The 23,060-nt window shown below is 40.1% G+C and overlaps 2 protein-coding genes across 6 annotated transcripts in view; one reads left to right on the forward strand and one right to left on the reverse strand.

Moving 5' to 3' along the window:
- mgat5 (alpha-1,6-mannosylglycoprotein 6-beta-N-acetylglucosaminyltransferase) overlaps positions 1 to 13,890 on the forward strand; it is a 91,546-nt gene extending 77,656 nt beyond the window's left edge. For both annotated transcript variants that reach the window (XM_044188138.1, XM_044188139.1), the window contains 5 exons: positions 5,720 to 5,866; positions 5,996 to 6,112; positions 7,613 to 7,687; positions 8,810 to 8,967; positions 9,403 to 13,890. In XM_044188138.1, the coding sequence (XP_044044073.1) occupies positions 5,720 to 5,866; positions 5,996 to 6,112; positions 7,613 to 7,687; positions 8,810 to 8,967; positions 9,403 to 9,601 (696 nt within the window). In that variant the 3' untranslated portion in view covers positions 9,602 to 13,890. The remainder of the gene's footprint in view (positions 1 to 5,719; positions 5,867 to 5,995; positions 6,113 to 7,612; positions 7,688 to 8,809; positions 8,968 to 9,402) is intronic.
- Positions 13,757 to 23,060, reverse strand: part of LOC122872218 (transmembrane protein 163-like) — a 28,220-nt gene continuing 18,916 nt past the window's right edge. For all 4 annotated transcript variants that reach the window (XM_044188148.1, XM_044188149.1, XM_044188150.1 and 1 more), the window contains exons 7-9: positions 20,240 to 20,351; positions 19,463 to 19,604; positions 13,757 to 19,093 (exon numbers count right to left, since the gene is read on the reverse strand). In XM_044188148.1, coding sequence (XP_044044083.1) covers positions 19,033 to 19,093; positions 19,463 to 19,604; positions 20,240 to 20,351 — 315 coding nt within the window. In that variant the 3' untranslated portion in view covers positions 13,757 to 19,032. The remainder of the gene's footprint in view (positions 19,094 to 19,462; positions 19,605 to 20,239; positions 20,352 to 23,060) is intronic.

A 23,060-nucleotide genomic window follows, 5' to 3' on the forward strand; every position in this document is an offset into this window, starting at 1 on the left:
CAAAGACAAGGACACAGCCACAGAGACTGCAGCCAGACTGGATTGTACTGTATGGAGCGAGTTCTCATCTAAACACACACTTTACATGTTCACAGAATGTGTGTTGAGCTGTTAAACATATAAATAGCTTTGTTTTGTGGCAGTACTGAAAGCTGTGAAGTGGAGAGCATGTTACCTCAAACCGATGTAAGACTGATGTTGGAAATGCCTGAAACAGATCAATTTTGTCTTTTTTCAGATTTATGTTGGGATATACAATAGACAATTCAATGATAACGGTGCCAGATTAACCACTCAAAAGTCCTAGTAATTTAGCCTACAACCTTCGATTTTTCCAGCTGAAATAACAACTGATGCTAGCAGATTTTATCAGCTGTAGCTAACTAGCTAAAGAAGTTAAAATTGGATCCATAAGTTGGTTGAAAATGCTGAATCCGGCTGACTTTTCAATGTTTCACGCTGTCTCTCATTTTAAAACTAGAACCCTGTCAAAGGGGTCTTGATGGCTAAAAGACTGAGGCTAAAGTTACATGTTCCAGGCAAAAAGTCAGTATTCTCACTAGTGTAGAACTAGTTAGTTCTGGTATTATAAGTATGATAAGAAAAAATGTAAGATCAGACTGTTATTTTGTTTTAACATAACCCTGTTTGGCTGCTTAGCTTACATACTGGTAAGCTGTATTTTCAGTGTGTGTTTTCACCTTTTAATGTTGCAAGAAGAAAAGCTTTTAGGATGAGGACAGTGTGTTTGGCTAATGTAAGGCTTTCTTGGGTACAGACTGGGGTTCCCCAAATCTAATTAAGAGTAAGACAGAGCTGCTAACTAAAACTACCTAAAACTCTGATCTACTACACCTACTTTTCTTTGGGGAAAGCAGTGATTTTTCACAAAATTTGGTACGGAATTAAAATTACATGGTGCTCAAAAACCTGCCGACAATGTCTGCTGAAGGTGAAAACCATCATTAGCGCTGGCATTGTCTTCTGGCTTCAGTCGTCATCCTTCTCAGAAAAATAAGGTAGAAGACAGCTTCGATGTCTTTAGCCTCTGACACCAGATGCTTTCCCATCAGACCAGGGAGGGAGGAGAGGCAGACAGAGAGGAGTGAGACATCAGACGAGCTGGGGCAGGGATAAAAAGTGCAAGAGAGCCATAGATCATGATTCAGACAGTTATAGAAAAAAGATGGATTGAGATCTAACCCCTTTTGTACTGAAAAGACTCTGAGCATTGCTTCAGCCAAAAAACGATTCTTGGCCGGCAAATCCAGCTCTTTACTGAGCACTTAAAACCAAGAACCCAGTCCTGTTGGAGGCATTGACAGAGAAAAGCTAGGGTGTATTCAGCAGTGGAGCAGGTCATTAAAGTGTTAAACCAAATTTGCCAAAGACTAAAGGTAAACAACACTCATAAATTGGTGCCAGACAGTGCTGTACAAATAATGCAGTGAATTTTGATTTGCTGGATTCATGTAGCCTCGCTGGTTAACACTCACCAGAGATTGGATACAGTATAAACTTCCACATCCTCTCATTACATGTGGTTCTGCATGGAAAACCCATAGGGGAATGGCCAATTAAATCCCACAAAACCCCGACATTTTAGCCGCATTGTTGTTTAAGTGCTTACAAGGAAAACGGGAGGTGTTGTAGGCACGGTTTTCCTCGTGCTTCTTAAACAACACATTTTTTGTTACCTGCAATCAGACTGCCTGAGCTAATTGGACTCCTGGGATTTCACTATTGACAGAGTGTACTGTAAAAATACTGTGTAGAGGCGCTTCTGTGAAGAAGAAGAGTATGTTGCCGTTGACGTCTGACATTTGATTTTCTCTCAAACTAAATTTCCTGAAATAAACTCTTGATGTGCTGTGCTGTATCAGGGGAATAGTGTCAATGATCAAACCGCTGAAGTGTGGCAAAGCTTTACTGCGTCATGTTGCAAGCTGACAGTCAAAGGTTTAGGATTTTTCTGACTTTGCTTCTCTTCCATCTCGTATGTCTGTCTTATTCTGTTTAATTGCCTCCTACTGTCTGCCTCTAGTTGTTCTTACATGTGTTTCATATTTTCTTTCTCTTTCCCACTCCTCCACACACCCACTACAGTATATATAAAGCCTAGATTTGTATGTAAGACAAGGAAGAAGCCCTGTTTTCAAGTTATAATACAAATTTTAACTCTTCCTTTGTCTTATATATCATTACTGTCATCATAATTCTGCATAGAAAACAAAAACATCCCATGGCAGGTGCTGGAATTAGAAATACCACGAACAAACCTAAGTAACTCGCTGGCTCATTAAACTCAGCTAACGCCATGTTTTAGGCAATGTGGCCTGGGCTGACGCAGAGCCAAACACCTTGTGTTGTAGCACAATAGTGAGCTGGTATTTGACAATAATTTCCATGACACTTCAATCTGGTCAGCTCATAAACTTAAATTTGCATGTGAGTCAAAAGGTATAGATAGTTGGAGCCCTTTCCTCGAAAGCAAGAACAAAAGCTTTTGTGGGCCACTACTGGATCTGGGAATTGAAACACTGCATGTATGATGATAGGAAAATTGTATGCTGTAAGTTATACAATATGAAAAACACTGAATAAAGATCTCTGGGTTCATGCTAATAGAAGATATACAAAGTTAAGTTGGCCTCACAACAAAGGAACTACTGTGTTTGAGTACCATTGCCATCAGTGTGTTGCCTGAAAAATGAAAGCATCTTTATTGTATGTGTATGTGTTGTATACTCATGCATTAATTAGATAGTAGTATAGGATAAGTAAAAAAAGCACCTAGAATCGAAAACACAATACACAGATACAATACACTATTAGGAAAGCCCCTGAAGTCCCACAAAGATCATTTGTGTGCAAAAGATAAAAAGAAATTCTCATGTTTCGGGAACACTCTGGAAGGGGCCATCTGCATAATGAGTACTTATGATACTTTAAGTACATTTTGCTGTATGTACTTTTACTCGAGTAAAATATTGAATGCAGGACTTATAATTGTATTTTTACATTGCGGTATATATCTACTTTTACTTAAGTAAAGGATCTCAGCACCTCTCCCACCACTGAACATTTCAGTGTGTCTAATCAGATGGAAAGAGGAGTTATAATACACATTTATGTTATTTGTCTGTTATGGTCTGTGACATTTTATTTGACATGTTCTAGTATGTCATCCTTCTTACTGGGTATTATTGCATTTGCATGTGACAATGGGTCAGGATCAGGATGTAAATTTACAGGACATTTTAAAGGGGAGGACAAATCGATAGAACAGTAGCTCTGATGTGTAGCATTGGATCTGAGCAGAATGTCCTTGATGTACAGCACTAAGCCTTGCAATGAACATGAACACACAAACCTGCCTTAATGCACACTAATAAGGAGCTTTTGGGTACATCTTGTAAAATCTATAACTAACTCTTAAGTCATATTCATGTATTTCTGCCTTTGAGTCCTTCAGTCCGTATGGATTCACTGCTTTGAGAGCGCTCTCTCTGTCTCTCTGTCTCCTCTCTTCATCCCCTCCCCTCCTCGCTCCCTATAAATAGTGGCCGACTGTTTCTCAGCATTGAGGGGCTTTCGCATGCACACACACAACATACACACACACAACATACACACACGTGTAGAAGAAGAAGTGTGCTTTGCTGCCACCTGTTGGCAGAAGTCTGTTGCTAACAAGACTGTAGGGTTTAGTTATGTCCACATAGGAGCTAGAAGAGCATAATTCACAACCCAGGTCAGAGTATTCAAGTGTGTGCAGACTTACTTCATGCTACAGCACTGCATTGTGTGCTGAAGAAACAGTGTGTCGTCTATCTGACTTTCTGTTCTGTTCCTATGGGCCGATACACACTGGCCAATACAAACATACACAGACTAGCCATTGTAGCCGGCCAGCTCTGGTCCTCGAGTAAATGAGCCACTAGCCCTTTGTCCCCACCACCAGCATCTCCATCTCCATCTCCACCTCCATCCCTCCCTCCTCTCTCTGTTTCTGGATAACTGTCTCTAGCTAATGCTGACAAGCTGCTTCTGGTTGCAGCACGCTGCTGCTGCCTCTCAAATGTTTGCTCTTCCCTTTCTGGAGGAGTGAACCTGTTATTAGAGCGCCCTATAGTTCTCTATAAGTACAGTATTTACTTTAAAGGATGTGAGTAGGACTGTGGGCTGTTTCTGAATACCCACAGAACACTGAATGTGTAAACATGGAGAAGAACCATTTGGTTACTATGCACCACAGAGCTTGACTTTGGCTACCTTTTAAATTGTGTTTAAATAAAACCTTTATTTTCTCCCTCAACTTTGACTGAACTTTTAAGCACTCATCATTTCACTTTGTATTGACATCTTTACCTGTCTTATATTTATTTCTCCATTTTTGTCTTTTCAATTTCTTTTTAAATTGTGTTTTAAAGGATAGGTTCACATTTTTTCAAGTCTGTGTTAAGACAATACTCGCTTGACCTAATGTACACTGAAAGAGTTTGCTTGCTGTATCCATTCCTCCTGTTCATATTGGCCCTTGAAATATCCCTTCCTAACATGCTTCCACTGTAAGTGATGGGGGACAAAATCCACAGCAGAATTATAATATGAGCTCATTTGAGGGCCTCACTGACCATAAATACAAGCCTGCTTCTTTAACCATAAGAGAAGCAGATATTAATACAGTAAATTGCACCAATATAAGAAAACCATCCAGTGCTGCATACACAGTACCAATCAGTTCAACGTCAACACACTAGTCCTCTTAAGTTTCTCTCCATAAGGAGAGAAAAGCAGTCATATTTCTTATTTTTTCACTTTTCGTCTTACAAGATAATTTCACTTTTTCCGTATTCTAAAAATGATTCAAGTTAGACTAGGAAAGTTGTAGACATTTGCAACTGGTCCCTTGTCTGTTTCATTTGAACTGATCTAAGTCATTGGTAGAAACAGTGGTGTAACAGTAAACTAAGAAGGGTCAGATCTCGCTTATTTTGAGATTTAGTAATATAGCTCAGGTGGGTGTACACATATTGGTTTAAAGTCATTTCAGATTTGTAAAGTGGTCTTATTTTAAGCATCTTTGCGAGTTACTGTGGTTGTTTTTCCAATTCTCATCGGGCTACTGAGGTACAGTGTTTCCATCTGCAAAATATCCACAGTGCTCCCTCTTTACCAAACTCCTAGCGGCCTGTGGGAGGAATAAACATTAGAGCGGTGTCTTTATATTATTCTGCTTGTTTTTCCTCCCTTGTTCCATAGAGAAAAAGTGCTGTCTCAACTGTATTTTGTGCTGTTAACATGGGAGGTTTGTTTCAACAAGGGCTAGATGCTGCTATCAGCAAACAACAGAAGCTGCTCAACGCAGCCAGTGAACTTTTCTACCCCTTTAACTCTACCTGCTCCTTCATTATTCTGGTTATTTCAGTAGCTGCACCAGCTCCCACATGCCACCTCTTTTCTGCCTTCAGTGTTGAACAGGTGCTGGCAGCGTGAAAAAAGTGTGAACACAAACTAAGTTGGTGTTGAATTGTCTTTTGATTGGACTTAAATTAGCAGCAGAGTTAGCACAAATGTACTCGTATGAAGGTTTTACTTTAATTCATGATAATCCTCATCTAGAGTTTAAGCTCTGTCTTCGTCTTGATTAAAAAAAAAAAAAACATACACGTGGAGGCTTATCATGTCATAAATTATGACTCTCTCTCCACTGCAGTTGTTTGTGGGTCTGTCCTTCCCCTACGAGGGTCCTGCCCCCCTGGAGGCTATCGCCAACGGCTGCGCTTTCCTCAACCCCAAATTCAACCCGCCAAAGAGCAGCAAGAACACCGACTTCTTCAAGGGCAAACCCACACTGAGAGAGGTGAGAGGAGATCTGTGGAGACGCCAACAGAAGTTTTTACTCTGCAGACTCTTTTGCTCAACATAATGTATGACTTTTAAAAGGTGTGTTTGTTTTTCCTAACCTCTACTCTTTTGTGGTCGTCTGCAGCTGACCTCCCAACATCCGTATGCTGAGGTGTACGTTGGTCAACCCCACGTGTGGACGGTGGACATCGAGAACTCTGCCGAGGTGGAGAGGGCCATCCGCTCCATCCTCAGCCAGAAGGTAAACACATTTTCTAATGAAACGTCTGGGTTAATATATAAATGATTCCGTAAAAAGACATGGAAACATTTACGAGATGACTGTCTCATAATAATTAAACGGTTCAATTTTCTGGGATTCAGTCAGTTGAGAAAGTGTTACAAATTGTTTTAAACACTGCGATTTCTGTTCTAATTGCTATTTCTGTATCCTAATGTATTTCATAAGGACACACAACAACAATGCAAAGTAGCGCTAAAACTCAAGATTATCTTCGTTATTGATTCATTTCCAGTTATTTTGTCACTCTATAAAATATCAGAAAATAGTTTACCAAAAAAAAAAAAAAAAAAACAAAAAGAATTTCCCAAAGCGCAAGTTGACATATTCAAAATCCTTGTTTGGTCCGACCAACAACCAAAACCCCAAAGTTATTCAATGTACTGTCATAAAAAACAAAGAAAAGCAGTTGATTATCAAAATTGTTGCTGATTTATTTTCTATCAATTGACTGTCTCAGCTCTAATGCAGATTTACAGCACTCTAAGACATGATGTAAATGGTTGGTTAACGAGAAGAAGAAAAGAAATACTGCGTTAGGAAAAAATTATACATAATAAGATAATGTACAATAAAAAAGCGATGTAAATGAAAACTGTAGTAGATTAATCACACAAATAAATCATGTTGGAGGTACATGAAATCAGTGTGTCCAGCCAGATATATTTACATATATACTCACATGTATACACATTCATATACTGTATATACACATACTGTATTGGAGCTGCAATGACCGATTAATCTGCTGATTACTTCGTTTGGTCTGTAAAATGTCAGAAAGCATGGAAAAATTCCTGTCACAATTTCCTCAAACCCAAAGATATTCAGTTTACTGTCACATAAGACAAAGAAAAGCTGCAAATCCTCACAGTTGAGAAGCTGGGACTAGGAAATGTGAGGCCCCTTTGCTTGAAAAAAACTTGTCCAGAGACGGAGGATGAGTGAAAGAAGGAGAGATCCTATTCCGTCTTCACGTCCAGGCTCATGCATATTTAAAGGCCGGGCTCGGGACCTCGTGTTGTGTTGTGCTCCGCCGAGCGAGGCGGAACAATGGCTTTGTTCACTGGACAAGCCTGCGGAGCCCCGTATGCTTTGTGATCCGTGGCGAGCTGCAACCTACCAGGCTCCGGCTTGGCTCGCGCTCCCTCCCTCTCCTCTACCTCATCTTCCTCCCAACACACAAAGACGAGGAGAAAGCAGCGAGTGACTTAGTGCTACAAACAAAGGCTTCGGTTGTTGGTCCTCCCCGTTTGAACTTTTTCCTCTGCGAGTCAGAGAGCTCAGCCTGGTGAAATATTAGCCCACTGTCTGCTCTTTGTACCACTGTCTTTTGAGTCCTGTCGACCTGCACAGACTCTGTGTGCCTTTATGAACAGACACACACACACAGTGAATCAAGGTCACGCAGAGTATCCTCCCCAACACTCCTTTGTTTGTGTTTTGTTGTTGTGTGATCAGATTGAGCCCTACCTGCCCTATGAGTTCACCTGTGAAGGGATGCTGCAGAGAGTCAACGCCTTCATTGAGAACCAGGTACTGCATGTAAATGTATTAGCTCTTCATGAACTTAGTGAGAACTTTTCACATGTGTGCGCTCACGCTTAGGATATAAGCGTATCAGAATCTCGGTCTACTGAGACGTGATTATAGCCGAATGAAAATGGGTGGGTTCTACAGGGGCCATAAAGAATTGAAAGCCAAAGATTTCAGCTGCTATTGAGTCAATGGCATCGATTAATAACTGTCAACACAATGAAGGTGTAATGGAAGTGTTCATTATAAATGAACATTATGATTTTGTAGCACAAGGGTGATTGAAGCTTTACTATGTTTTTTAACAAAACCAATGTGCAACAATCAGACACAATCACAGCTTGAACAAAAGATAGGGAAATGTATAGATCAGAAGAATTTTCAAAATATATACATTAAATACAACTAATACCATGACAGAAACTATAATATTGAAAAAAGATGAATATAAAGAACGCTAGATAGAAAATAATGAAATTATTGAAACAAAAAAGCTTGTTGTGTATGTGGAATTCGCCTAATAGTATAATTATTTTATAATATATAGAATAAAATATATAATAATCTGTATGGGATTGGGAGGATTTCAATCAAAGTAAGCAACAATGACTTTATTGTGTTATTTAGCTATATGCAGTAACCTAAATCATTTCAATATTCCTCTAAATATTTCCAAAACGTAAGTGAAAATTCAGTTAAAATAAATAAGTGCATAACATAAGCGTATTAATGGCCTCCTTGAATGGCTACTAATCGCTTTTGTGAGGTGTTTTTAAACGTATTTCTTTAACTTTGTTAGTAATACAAAATGTAAATAATAAGAAGAGCATCTCCATACAATGCCATCTACAGTATGTGGGCAATCCGAAAAAACAAAAAAAATGCTTTTTTTGTCAGTAACATGATTTATTATCTTGTTAGTACACTAAAGATTTGTAATTTTAATGCCCTTAATTGTTAAAATAGGTATTGCATTAGTGATTTGTAATTATCTGTGTCTTACCAGAGGGAATGGTTTTACTCACAGGCACAAATTCCCTGTAACTAACTGGCAGTGGTTGCAGAGCTCGACCATGTTGCAGTAGTGTATTAACGTTGTGTGACATCGCGTTGTGTTGTCAGGACTTCTGCCACGGTCAGGTGATGTGGCCGCCTCTCAGCGCTCTGCAGGTCAAACTGGCCGAGCCTGGCCGCACCTGTAAGCAGGTGTGTCAGGAGGAGCAGCTCATCTGTGAGCCCTCCTTCTTCCAACACCTCAACAAGGACAAGGACCTGGCCAGGTGACACACGCGCACACACACACACACACACACACACACACACACACACACACATTACATGTATAGACACGAACAGATATACACGCTCTCCCGGTTCCAGTTGTCATTTTAAAAGTGTACATTAGGTGGCAGCACACCGCAGGTTTGAATTCATATGTACAGTTTGTCATCCAGAGTGGTGAATTTAGATGTGCTTTAAACTGCAGTATCAAGTTATGACCACTGGGGGGCGGAGTTTGTTTACTGGAAGAAATGGGTCAAGGCTCATGACTGATGCTGAAGAACATTACTTTAGTTGAGTGTGTGTGTGTGTGTGTGTGTGTGTTCAGCTTCTCCTTCTCTGTCTTTCTCAGCTTGTCTGTTCCTGTCTGTCAAGTTCAAACATTCATAGACATTAAGCATAAAAAGTGAAGGAAATCTCTCTGCCCGTCTCAGGTTTGGTGTGGACTGTCAGACGGTGGAGTCGAGCGCTGACACGGTGGTCCCGGCCTACAGCGAGACTCGCCACCACTGCATCTTCCAGTCTGACCTGCTGCTGTTCAGCTGCGCTGGCGCCCACCAGTCGCTGCAACGCATCTGCCCCTGCCGCGACTACATGAAGGGCCAGGTGGCGCTGTGCAAAGACTGCCTATAGCACCAACACACAGGCTGATGATGATGAGGGGGGGGCTAACAGAGGATTGGGCGGGGTTTTTGGGGAATTGGGGCGAGGCTGGATGGGATTAAATAAAGTCGAAGCATCTTAACGAGTGCGTGAGTGCGTGAGTGTGTTTGATAAATATGCAGCTGTCAAACACACGCGCCTGACTTTTTTTTGCGAAAAGCTGTCTGGACAGGAAAAACATTCGTGGGACTGCGTATGTTCATCATATTTATTGTTTTCCCCAGCTGCTGCAAGCGAAGCACTCCTGCAGCCAACCTGAGCACCCGTCAACCCTCTGGTTCACCAGCGAGGGCGCTACGAGTCCTGGAAGCGGTGTAAAATTACTTGAATCAACAAAGGGAGACGTCTTAGACTTTAAAATTGCAACAGACGAGCTCTCTGCTGCCACCTTGGTAGAATTCACATATCAGTGACTGCCTGCCTGTTTGTCTTCGGGTTCACCAGGGCAGCAAGGGACCAAGGAGACTCGTACGCCCTTTCTTGACAGCCGCCCCGCCCCTGCCCCCTCCACTCCTACCCCTCCATCCACCTCCCCTGGTCAAATCTGAAACTGTTTATTCTTTAGGTAGGTTTGCACTGGACTGGCATGCCTGAAGGCCCACATCCCGACCACACGCGCACACACACACACACACACACACACACACACACACACACACACACACACACACACACACACACACACAGAGGGGCTGTCCCCAGCCTAACAGATGGCGACTTAAGAAGAACCCAGTTTCTTACTGTAACCAACTCGTTCTGGAAGTTTCCTGATACACCAGACTTAAAAGTGGTTTTCATTCCCCCTTAAAAGACCAGTTGTGGATCAGTCACTGGCACGGTATGTCCCTTGATTTTCATACGTTTAAGTTGCACACTTATTCTAAATGATTTATTTAAAGTTATGAAGAGGATCGAGCGCGTGTGTTTCTACAAAAGGCCAGTAGAGAATCCTAAAAATGTTTTTGTTTGACTGTCTCAGCACACCATCCGGTACTACGCATACACTGAGCGGTGAGGATCGGGGAGGGGGTGAGGGTCATTCTCTGTAGCTAAAGCTGTCGTGTACGGAGTCGCCGTGTCGTAGGATGTCGTGACGTTGTGTCGTAGATGATAGGCCGTCGTCAGTAGCAGTGGTAACACCTAGAAGCATCGCAGCCCAGGCTAGGAAGCATTAACAAGAACATGTTTTCCAACGCCTGCAGAGAAACATGAAAACCTTACCAAGATGTTTGTCTGTGTCTTTATGTGCACAAAGTGTTAAAAAATACACAGATCCACACTCATCTCCCGTCTACCAGACAACTGCTGTAAATCCTTTCAAGCAAACTGTGAGCAACAAAAACATGCCAACGAAGCGTTCGTGCAACGCACAACCTCGCATCTCCTAGTTTTCTTTGGATAATCCTTTAATTTACCTGCAGATTTGCAAAGAAAAAAAATTAAGATGAAAATAAAATTCGTAGTTCTTGTGGTGAATGGGAAAAAATGCACTATGTTAATCTATTCACAGAGATTTAACAAGATATTAGTAACACTGTATATTGTTCATATGGGTTTTAAAGTTTTTCTTTTGTATTTATTTTGTATACAGAGCTTTATCTCTGTGTTTTGCTGGAAATCTTTGTTTTTTTATTTATAGGAGGGGTGTCTTTATTTTTCTTATATTTTTTTTTCCTTTTATAGATTTTTATTTATGGAGAGTAATAAAAAAAAAATGATAATAAATAAGCGTGCTTATCTTCAAGTGTATGACCGAGAGGGGGAGGCTTTGTCTGCTTCCGTTCAGCTTTCAGCAGTGATGTGAAGAGAAAACTTCCTGTCCCTAATATGGAGTTCTATTTGTCCTGCAATTCTGAGCAGGAAGTGGGACTTTCTTTTTCTGTGCACAAAATGTACCAGCGCTCGGTCAGAATTAAGCCCAAATGTAAGTCCACACCCGAGCTGTACCTTATAGAGTCCCGCTGGTTATTTAATGATTGGCCTTGGCTTTTCATAGAAAGTGTTTTAATTAAAACGTGATTTGATATTTTATTACTTAAAATGCTAAAAACTTGCATGGGGATTGGTTTTAAACTGAAATCTTTAGTCTTGAATAATGTTAGCCACGGGTTTTAAATAAATCCGTTTTATCGTCTCCTGTTCTTCCTCTCATCCCTGTCTCTTGAAGATGGACAGTAGTGGACAAACTTGCCTCGTTTCATTGTGAAAGCCAGCAGGAGCCTCATACACTTTGTGCTTTGATTTCCAATCTCAGTCTTACTGTTTGCACGTGTAAATTCAGACTGAATGGCACCGTTCAGCTACAGTACGCCGCCTGTACTCTCTCCCTGTGTCAGCTCAGACTGTTTTTATGTTTTCTTTTTTGTTTGAACTTTTTTTTTAAACAGGTCAGTGATCTGCCGCCAAGTTAGTGTTTCTAAGATCATGATGTGCCTTTTCTTGTGTTTGATTATCAGCGAGCTGTTTGGGCCTGACAGTCTGCTGTGGTGTGTCAGAGGTCAATTTTAATTTAATACAGTTTTAATCAGTTAATTTAATCAGTCCAAACCTTGTGATTTGTTACATCCGGATGAGTTTCTCAGGTTTGGAAAAGTATACTGTTTGGCCATTCACTGTTAACCATCAGTGATTTTAAGATTTCGGCTTCAGAACTATAAAAGGATAACACCAGTGCTAATGGTCAGTTCAGCAATTGTTTGCAATGCATTCTTGAAAACACCAGAAGCCTTTTAGTAGATTTACATGTTTTATAGTAATTGGATTACCCACTTCCAGCAGTAATTTGATTTCAGAAACATCCATGTACACACAAAATTTGGTGTCCTTTTTTTCCAGTTAACAAATGGGCAATAACCAGTTGTTTTACATTACTAGAAACTGGTGTTTTGGAGTAATCAGATTAATGTACATGTACTATAGTGTAAGTGGGTTTTCTGGTTTATTGCCTTAAAGTGATTACTTACAGCAATCTGTTTTCAGACTCTACGTAGGCTAAAGCAGTGAAGCAGTAAGAAACAACTGGTGTTATCCTTTTATTTAAAGGATAAAGCTGGCGATATTCTGTTTTGTTGTCAACAAATCCAGTGTGCAGACTGAAACAGACAATGTGTCTGTCAATACTTCCTGACTTTCCTACCCTGTCTGTGGCTCTCAGCCCAAAGCCTATTGGACGTAAATCTTGGCTGACAAATATATAGTTTTATTTAAAGTCTCAGTAATTTCCTAAAACAATAACAATAAAATATTGCCAGGCTTATCCTTGTACATGTCATAATTCATTGGGTTCATAGCTAGAAATCTAAACCAATAGTGAAACTTGACTTCAGTTATTTTTCAATAAAAAGCACGAAACATTTTGACCTCCAATGACGCATCTTAACAGAAAGAACAGTTTCGGCCCTTCTCTGTGAGCAGCTCTTAAAGGGACAGTTCACCCCACACGGACCTTGTTGTGAGCAGTTTCATGTAGGAACTGTCGGTAGAAAGAAAATAGTTCCTACATGAAACTGCTCACAACAAATCTGTGGATTATCTTAAGTAACCGGGTTATGTTGCTGTCGAGTTTATCACATTTTCTTTTTTTTTTTTTTGGGCGCTTTGAGCACCACAAGCAGAGTTCCATATAGTCCCATTATGTTCCAGAGAAGGCAGACATCTCTACGGCCGATATCTCCAAAACTCGGCAACTCACACCAAAACAAGATAGATCTAGATGGATAAATAGCACTACAGGTAAGAGCAGAAATATTTTGGATTTTGGGGTGAACTGTCCCTTTAAGATGAGTAGTCAGTCAGACCTGTTTTGTTGCAGCAGAAACCTTATTTACTTTGTTAGTCAGGCTTATTCAGAGCATGCTGTCCATCAGATTATCAACTGTTTGGTTTCAACAGAAATCAGCTCCGTCTGTTCCTGAAAACTGGAACACCAATGGTTTCTTCACCATATCTGTCTTGGTTAACCTCAGCATCGAATGTCTCCGTTGTAAAAAAAAACAAAAAAAAAAAAAAAAAAAAACAACAAAACAAATAAAACAACAAAACAAAAAAAAACCTTGATACTTAGTCATATGTATCAATCTTCACCTTGTTTGAAGCTGTCAGCTAGCATCCAATGTCTGAAACACCAGAGCGGTGATGATTGTGGTCCAAGCAGCAAAAGGTGAATAACGCAATGACAACACTTTTTTTGTTTCCACAGTCCTTGACGAGTAAGAGGGATATAACTTTATTTTTAAATAAAACTTTTTTCTGTGACAAAAGGCTCTGACTCTGGTTTAATATTTGTTTTACATCACAGCAATACAGATTCAGTATTTACACCGGCACAGAAAAGTACAGTCGGCACGGACCAAGGTGTGTGTATGTGTGTACACATGTCCAACTTGTTTGTGTATTCTAATAAGTCCTTTAAATTTGACTAAACACAAAACAGCACAGAATCACGTGTGTCCTGTATAAACTAGTCTCGCAGCAGTGTGTACATTCAGTTACAGTCACTGCAGCAAACACAGACTTGAGGAAAACGCATGAATACTCCGAACACGTCCTCCCTCCCGCACCTGTAATCTATGACAATCAACCTCCCGACAGCCGAAACTCCACCTGATAATTACATTCATGTTCCACGGTCACCAAACAGTGATCAGTAAGATTAAGGCTTTGGAGTTACAAATGAGCACAGATGGGATGGAAAGAAACATTGACATTTTTGTAAATGATTTCAAGGTGTTATTTCAAATTGATGACATACTTTAGTAAATAACAGCTTCCTTCTCAATGCCTGTGAGCAGTTTGGCATGCCACTGTGCTTCACTAAACTCTGTTTTGTGCTTTTACACATTCACATCTACATTTCAAGGTAAAAAACACTTAAAAAAGGAAGATGAGCCTGCGTACACATGCATACAAAAAGACTGCTATAGTTATCTAGAGTATATGAAAAGTAGCTTTCCGTGTGGGTCATTTTGATCGTTTCATGTATTAAAACTACTTCTCTGCAGCTCCAACTGGCAGCCATACTGGCAGAAAGTAAAGTAAGAGCCGAGCCGGTAATTCATTTTAGACAAGTCAAAACATCTTGTAATAAAGGCTGTTGCCTTTAGTCATAAATTAATCAGTAAATTATTAAAAATCAATCATAATTGTTATTACTCCACAAGTCAACATTTCATTCACCAGAAAGATTAGGAGTTGCCCTTTTAAAATCCCAAAACAAACAGCAGCTCCAGATAAAAGAGGACACGTGTTGACTCTGGATGCAGTATCAAAACGATAAATATTGACTTGTCCAAAACCGTGACTATGATGTGTGCGATGCGGCCACTTTCACTGATGTCGAGCCAGTAATGTGTTCAGTGGTGACAACGATCAGGCATCACGTACAAATACAGTAGGTAAGCAAGTGAGGAATAGACAGAACGATGTTTAACGCAGTGGCTCAAAAAAATAAAATTGTAATTTAGTGTTTGAAATGGACACGACGATCCTACTGTACAGCAGTTCAACAGACGTCCAGCTTCAGTGTAAACTTCAGAACAGTTTGGTCTCACTCGGGACAGTGGTGGACTCATGCAGGAGTACACAGTATTTCCCCATCTTGTTTTCCCACCAATCAGTCTGATAACTCTGCACTAGGCAGTTTACCATCCCACCAAACAAACTGAACCATCAGTACTGAAATTGCTGGAAAGTGGAATCCTTCACAGTATGATATTGAAATATTTCATAGTATGCACTGAAAAGTGAAACTAATTGTTTTTAAAAATCACAGCTGGTAGACAGGTAAAATGAGAAAACTTCTGGCACACTGTCAGTTCATTAGAGACATGTTTCTGTCATGGTCCTTCGTCAGGCATCAGGAGTAGAGGGAAGGCACCAAAATTATTTTTACGAGACTAGCCATACTAGTTACAAGCTCAAGAAACAAATACTCATACATGTGGTGGAAACGAGGACAGACACCACAGAGGCCAAGCTCCCTCACCCTAATCTAACCCATTCCACTAACTAGTCCCACTCCTCGTCTTCATACAGATACTTGCGGGGAGAACTGATTGCACTGGTACCAAAAGGCAGGAAACCAGGGAAATGCTCCCAAGACATTTTCATTTTAGTGTGACAGAGCGCGTGGGTAAAGACAAGCAACTGGTTTGTCTCCTGTTCAGATCAACCTCTCCAGTCTAGAGGGAATTTATGGCTCTTAGCAACTGAAATCACATACTTACCCTAATTCCCAAACAAACTGTGGACAAAAGCTGCTGCCCTTCCAGGAAAACAAAAATAAATCTATGAAAGCACTCAAACCACACATGATACAAACATTTTGACCAACCTCTATGCTAACTACTCAAAAGCATTTTAATCTTGCATTTTAATCACCCTTTGCCTTTAAAACAGCATCAAGTCATCTAGGTACACTTGCACACAGTTTTTGAAGGAAGGCAGGTAGGTTGTTCCAAACATCTTGGAGAACTAACCACAGATCTTCTGTGGATGTAGGCTTCCTCAGATCCTTCTGTCTCTTCACGTAATCCCAGACAGACTCGATGTTGAGATCAGGGCTCTGTGGGGGCCACACCATCACTTCCAGGACTCCTTGTTCGTCTTTACGCTGAAGATAGTTCTTAATGACATTGGCTGTATGTTTGGGGTCGTTGTCCTGCTGCAGAATAAATTTGGGGCCAATCATACGCCTCCCTAATGGTATTGCATGGTGGATAAGTATCTGCCTGTATTTCTCAGCATTGAAGACACCGTTAATCCTGACCAGATCTCCAACTCCATTTGCAGAAATGCAGCCCCAAAATTGCAAGGAACCTCCACCATGCTTTACTGTTGCCTGCAGACATTCATTATTGTATTGCTCTCCAGCGAACAAACTGCCTTCTGCTACAGCCAAATATTAAAAATTTTGACTCATCAGTCCAGAGCACCTGCTGCCATTTTTCTGCACCCCAGTTCCTGTTTTCATGCATGGTTGAGTCGCTTGGCCTTGTTTCCAAGTCGGAGGTATAGCTTTTTGGCTGCAGCTCTTCCATGAAGACCACTTCTGGTCAGGCTTCTCTGGACAGTAGACGGATGGTTTCTGCCAGTTCTGAGCTGATGGCACTGCTGGACATCTTCTGATTTCGAAGTTTCCTTGGCCAACCACTGTGTCTACAATCCTCAACATTGCCCGTTTCTTTGTGCTTCTTTATAAGACCTTGAACAGCACATCTTGACACCCCAGTCTGCTTTGAAATCTTTGTCTGGGAGAGACCTTGCTGATGCAGTGTAACTACCTTGTGTTTTGTTGCTGTGCTCAGTCTTGCCATGGTGTATGACCTGTGACATGAAACTGTCTTCCACAACCTCGCCTTGGTAGCAGAGTCTGGCTGTTCCTCACACAGTTTTAAGCCTCCTACACAGCTGTTTCTGTTTCTGACTGTTTCAACCTACATGTGAAATTGATGATGATTAGCACCTGTTTGGTATAATTGGTTGACCATACACCTGGCTATAATCCTACAAAACCCCTGACTTTGTGCAAGTGTACTGATAAGAAATGATGCTGTGTTAAGGGCAAAGGGCAGTAACACCAAATATTGATTTGATTTTCCTTTTGTTCGCTCACTTCGCATTTTGTAAATTGAAAAAACTATTAGTTGTATTTGTGAAAGCATTCTTACTTTACAGCATTTTTTCACACCTGCCTAAAACTTTTGCACAGTACTGTATGTGGTGTGGAGGCTTTGAAGAAGACATCAGCTGAAGGAAGAGAGAAGCTTTAAACACACGGGCTGTCCTTTTTAGTCCGGAAGGCCCAGGTGAACCAGATCAATTGACGACCCTCCACTGTCAGCAAATAGTCTCTGAGATTAGCGAGAAGAGCCCACCATACACGGCGGGACGGACATCACAAACTCTGTTTTTGGAATTCTTATTTCATTTGGATTCTATGGATCTTGACATATATTGTTTGTCTAATTTTAAGGATGTTTTTATCAATTATTGATGTGCTAACTCTCTCAGGTGTTTGAGATTTGGCTGCACTTTTTATTGGTTGTTGCAGCCTTTGGCTCTAATATAAAGATGTTTCATATTGTAAATTTGATGCCTGATGAAGATCCATGGCAGAAAAGGTGTATCTCTAATGAACTCAGTGCTGACAGTGTGCAGGAATTGAACTTTTTCTTTTATCTTATGTATTTAAAAAAAGCTTTCTTCGACCTGTAATTGTCTTTCGATTCAGTGCAGAGCTTCGTCTGTAAGAGACTCTTTTCAGGGGACAGTCTTCTTAGACTTCCAGCTATATTAGATGCAAATATATTCACGTGTGTGGCAAGTACCTCTTCTGGTCACCAGATGGCGCAAGTTGTGAATGTACAAATTATATTCTTGGGTTTGTCCTTTGAGCTTCAAAAACAAAAAAGATGTCAACCTGAAGTAAACCTAGTTGACCTAGTTTCAGCCATTTTCCTTCTGTTATGTTTTCAGTGAATTGGAGGCTGAGTCATGTGACCGAATGCCAAAAGTGATGCTTTTTATCCTCCAGGACTGTAAGCTGCCGTTGGCATTAGGTTGCTGAAACAGTGCCCACTCTAGGCTTCCCTGCTCCAGCCACAACAGTCTAGATAAATATTGTAAACAGCAAATCACATGTTACTGTGTGTGTGTGTGTGTTCCCTATGGCATATGGGCCTTGTATTGATATATCCTCTAGTCATAAAAGAGGTAAAACACCATTAATACTCCACTGCTACATCAGCTACATCAATCAGTTTGACCTGCCACACTGCAACATTTTACAGCACAACTGAGCAAAGGCCTCTAGGAACCATGGGAAAAATAAACTGCTGTGTTTTAACAGGGCAATGAGGTTTAACTCAGGTATTGTACATCAACTTTCTGTACAAAAAGCTGTTGCTTTTAAGGAGTTATGGACTCTCTGGGTCCATATGTCTCCTGTATGCTGCAGTCCAAACTCATCTCTGTCCTGGTTGGTCATTTCTATCTCTTCTACAACTGAGTAAACCACTTTTTAAAAGTTAGTTTAACTCCCTTTCACAATTAACTCCCTCTATCTTTTTAACCCTCTTGTTTAAATATGGAGGCATGAAAGAACAGACTGCCCCATTCACTGTTAAAAGACAGATAAAGATATTATATGTACACCAAATTGTAAAACACTTAAAAAGGTGCCAAGAATTTTATCCGCCCGCACCCTCATTATAGGCCTGGATCCTCAGTTCAAATATTTGAATGGGAGGACTGTATAGACACTGACGCCTCCACTGGCACTGAATGTGATTGTCTATGGAGAGACTGTAGGGACAGTAATCCCCTCCCTCTCCTGTCAGTCAGTCCCCTTCCATCCCTCCCAAACCCTCCTCTTCGCCCTCTTTCTTTTCCTCTGTGGTCCATCACTCAAAACGCTCGTAGTTCCTGGTTTGTCGGACCCGTGGGACCATGTCCAGCAGCAGCCTGCGGTAGAGGAAGAGGAGGATTTTTAGAAAGCAAAGGAAAAAGAGTGTTGATGTAAACAAAAGGCTTGTCTACAAATACACCTTCTCAGTGTTGTTTTTTTAATCAATAGAAGTGATGACATCATTAATTACAAATGAGGCTGAATAGTTGTATTATGTATAATCTCCAAAACAAAATATATTCACAAATATCATTCATATATAATCTAAAAATGTTATGGCCCAATACCGACCGTTGCAGGACTCCGCACTTAATCTAAATACATTCAGATTTCCTACCAGCAATCTGTACATGTAGTTGTCTGTTATCCAAATAACTACAACGTTTTGTAAACTTTCCCTCTAATAGCTTCCAGTAACCACTTACTTGACTCCATAGGCGAGGATGACAAGACCTATGAGGACGCCTATTGTCCCATCCAGGTACCACACCTTGGGTTCATGCTTGAATACTTCAGCACTGATGAGGATGGAGAACCCCATGATTCCCCCCACCAGTGAGTTGAATCCTGGGAAGAGAAAACAAACAATCTTGTTTTTTCTTTTGAAAAACATCTTGTACGAAGTGAGCTGTTGAGGGTTTTGTAACAGCAGTGTTGGAATTCAGCCCTCATTGGGTTTAGGCTTCCCTCAGACACCTGCTAAGAGTCCAGTGGACATGTGATATTAACTCCTGTGGCCTCTAAGAGTATACAAAGTGTCTCGTGGCATGACGGATTCTTGAAATGCCTCTAATATCTTTTATATTATATATGTCTTATACTGAAAGGTCATCTCGTCAAACCTAAATGCAACTGATCCTATTTAGGTGACGAACTGCTGCGCGACATCCAGTGTCTGTTACTCCATGGCAGGAATGTTACATTAATACAAATAATGATAATATGTCACACTGGAAGTCACACTGTGATAATGTTGCTAGGAAATGACTGTACTTCATGAGTAAAAACCCCTTCCTACATATATGTGAGTGGACAGACAGAGATAAATTGACAGTTAATTAAAGAAATGTACTTATTACTAATTAGTATAATAAACAAGCACCTCTTTACAAATTGTTCAAAAACTATTCAACTTTATGGTCTTGATGTGGAGGTATAATGACCCGGAAGTCTGCTGTGGTTGACCATGTGTGAACACCTACCATCAGTGATGAGTGCTCGGCTTGTGAGCACTTTGCCGAGCATAAACTTGATCACAGACAGGGAGATGCACACCAAGCCACTGACGATGGACACACTGAACAGGAATTCATCCTGAGAGACAGACAGAAGCACAGAGAGATAGTGGGGGTCATGGTTTGCTTCTGTTTTATGATCTGCTCCGTTTTCAGCACCCAGTCACGTCACCGGTGTCCCTCAGGGTTTAATCCTGGGTCCTCCCTTAAAGTGCACCACTGGTTGATCCACACGATTCTGAGGCCCAACAGTTTATTTGTTGTCAGTTATTATGATAATGACTAATAAAGAGCAAAACTATACTATAACTGTTTGAAACTTTTACAGTTTCAATGAGCTTTACAATCAGCTGCCAGTGCTTTGTGCACTTTTTCTGCCCTGGGTTTTTATCTCTCAGGCTACATACAGGCTACCCTAATCTGATTGATGGTGCATGTTGAGGCTGCTTGCAGCCTCCGAGGAAGACTGCAGACATTACTCAGGGCTGAAAAAATACTGCAAGCTCCTCTGAATTTTTTTTTTTTTTTGCATGAAAAAAGGTGAAACATTTAATCTGTATTTTGATTTACAGTTAATATTTTCCCTAAGAAGATGTTACAATTGAACACCAGTCAAACATAAGGCACTAAAGAACTGTTCTTTTTAGTAAAGATGCAAATACAATATTATCTATCATTAAGTATCAGGTCTCTATCGAGGAAACTAAACATGATGTAAGTAAGTAAGTAGTGGACTAATAATACAAATATATTTACGAGCATTTACTAATTTTTTGTGTGAGTACGATTATTAAGGAAAGAGACAATTTCATCACAATGTGTTATGTGCTAGATAGTTTTTCATTTGTTTGTTTGTTTGTGTCTTTTTAACTATTATGTCAGAACCCCAACTCTTACAGGGCTACGCCTTAACTCATAGTCCAGGGTTACGAAGCATAACCAACGCTTCATTGTGTCCCCTCTTAAACCAAACCTACACCCTTTGTATCAGTTATCATCACTAGCCAATTAGGCTGAACTTTTAATTTTGGCATATCCAGCCATCTAAAGATTCTCTATTATTGTTGACAAGACCACAGTGACTTCTCAAGACAGCTGTATCCACAGTGCAACCACAGCTCAATACTGTAGGTCCCTGCTGTACAGCTCATTCAGAAATGGCCATGGTCCAGCCCTACACCCCCATTATTATTATTAATTATTATTATTAAATTATATAAATAAATAAATAAATGAATAAATAAATAATACCTCTCCTCTTGATCATTCACTTCAATTATACTCCAAAAATGTTTTCCTTTGCTCCCCATATCTTATATAAATCGCTTTTCTGGGGCAATTATCTCTATCTCATTAAATGCTCTGGCTCTTCTTGGCTTGTCCTTTTGGTTTAAAGATTACTTTCTTGTTGCACCTATTGTGAGTCTCACTGGAAAGAGTGTCAGCTAAATGTAAATACACAGAGGACAGATAGAGGAGAGGGAGGGCTGGATGAGTGAAGAGAAAGGGAGCTGCAGAGCACTCAGTGCCTCTGCGGCAGCATTAATATTGCACTATGGCCTTGGAGCCATGAAAAGCTACTTTGGCAAGCTCACAGACATCAAAGAGGAGATCGAGAGAAAACCTTAGCATGCTGCATAAAACCTGAGTCAGTGCTGTGACTCAGGTGTGAAAATAAAATCTAAAAAGCATATTATCCTCAAAATATTGAACACATTCTTCAGCAACAAGGACAACTATACGTTTCAACAAATACAGACATATTTTTCAAATGAGATCTATCGATCTCATTTATCTATCTCTACACACACACACATACATTATGCTATACATAATTTTCCATGGTTTTAAATCATTCAATTTTATGGAATAAATTGGAGGTTATTGGGTGTGGTTATCTAGTAGTTCGCTAAACTATATGAAAGCTGCAGTTGATTGTGAGCTTTTCTGGTATGCTGATGATTAAGATTTGTTTGTAAACTTGCTCAAACCAGATTAGGTGGTTTACTTGATCAAAATATATTTGGTAACTATAGTTGAAAAAAAAAAAAAATTCCAATGTCTAATACCTGAAAAATGTTACGCAAGGCTTTGATACAATCAAGAATTGATTATGGATCTTATTTCTATTTCGATGGTCTTTCTAAACATCAACAATTTACAGATTGTGTTACATTTTTGATTATAATAAAAAAGCACATTTAAGTATATGACATTTTAAATTATTAAAGTGATTAAACATCGCTAACAGGGTTCATTCAGTGTTTAGCAGCATGTCATGTGTATCAATGCTTAAATGGCACCTGCTTTTTTTTTTTTTAAACAGATGTTTGAGCATAGTAAATTAAAATCATTTCAGTTTGTGGGGGCTAAGATTTGGAACAGCTTACTAGATAACGTGTTTGTTCTCTTTTTTTTTAAAATCCTTTTCTTTTTTGTAAAATAAATATTTCCAGTAGCTCCTTCACAGTAAAAGCTTTCAAACTGTTTAGGGGTAATATTCACTTAGCTTTACTTTGAAGCAGCTGCAGGAAGTGTTCTTTGCGCTAACAGTGATTTAACATTACATGCCAAAGCAAAATGACGACTATCAGAATTAAAAGATATAAGTAATTGACGACTTACAGTACATCATGTTCCATGGTATCTGGATATCACATTCCTCAAAATTCAGTATTCAAATTGACTAGTGTACCTTTAAAAGATGGCATGGGGAATTCCCCCCAGTGACCTTCTAATCAACATTCAAAGTGGGTGGGCTGGCATTTTGGCCCATGGGAAAGGGACA

The sequence above is a fragment of the Siniperca chuatsi genome, linkage group LG24, assembly GCF_020085105.1.
Source record: "Siniperca chuatsi isolate FFG_IHB_CAS linkage group LG24, ASM2008510v1, whole genome shotgun sequence".
NCBI lineage: Eukaryota > Metazoa > Chordata > Actinopteri > Centrarchiformes > Sinipercidae > Siniperca > Siniperca chuatsi.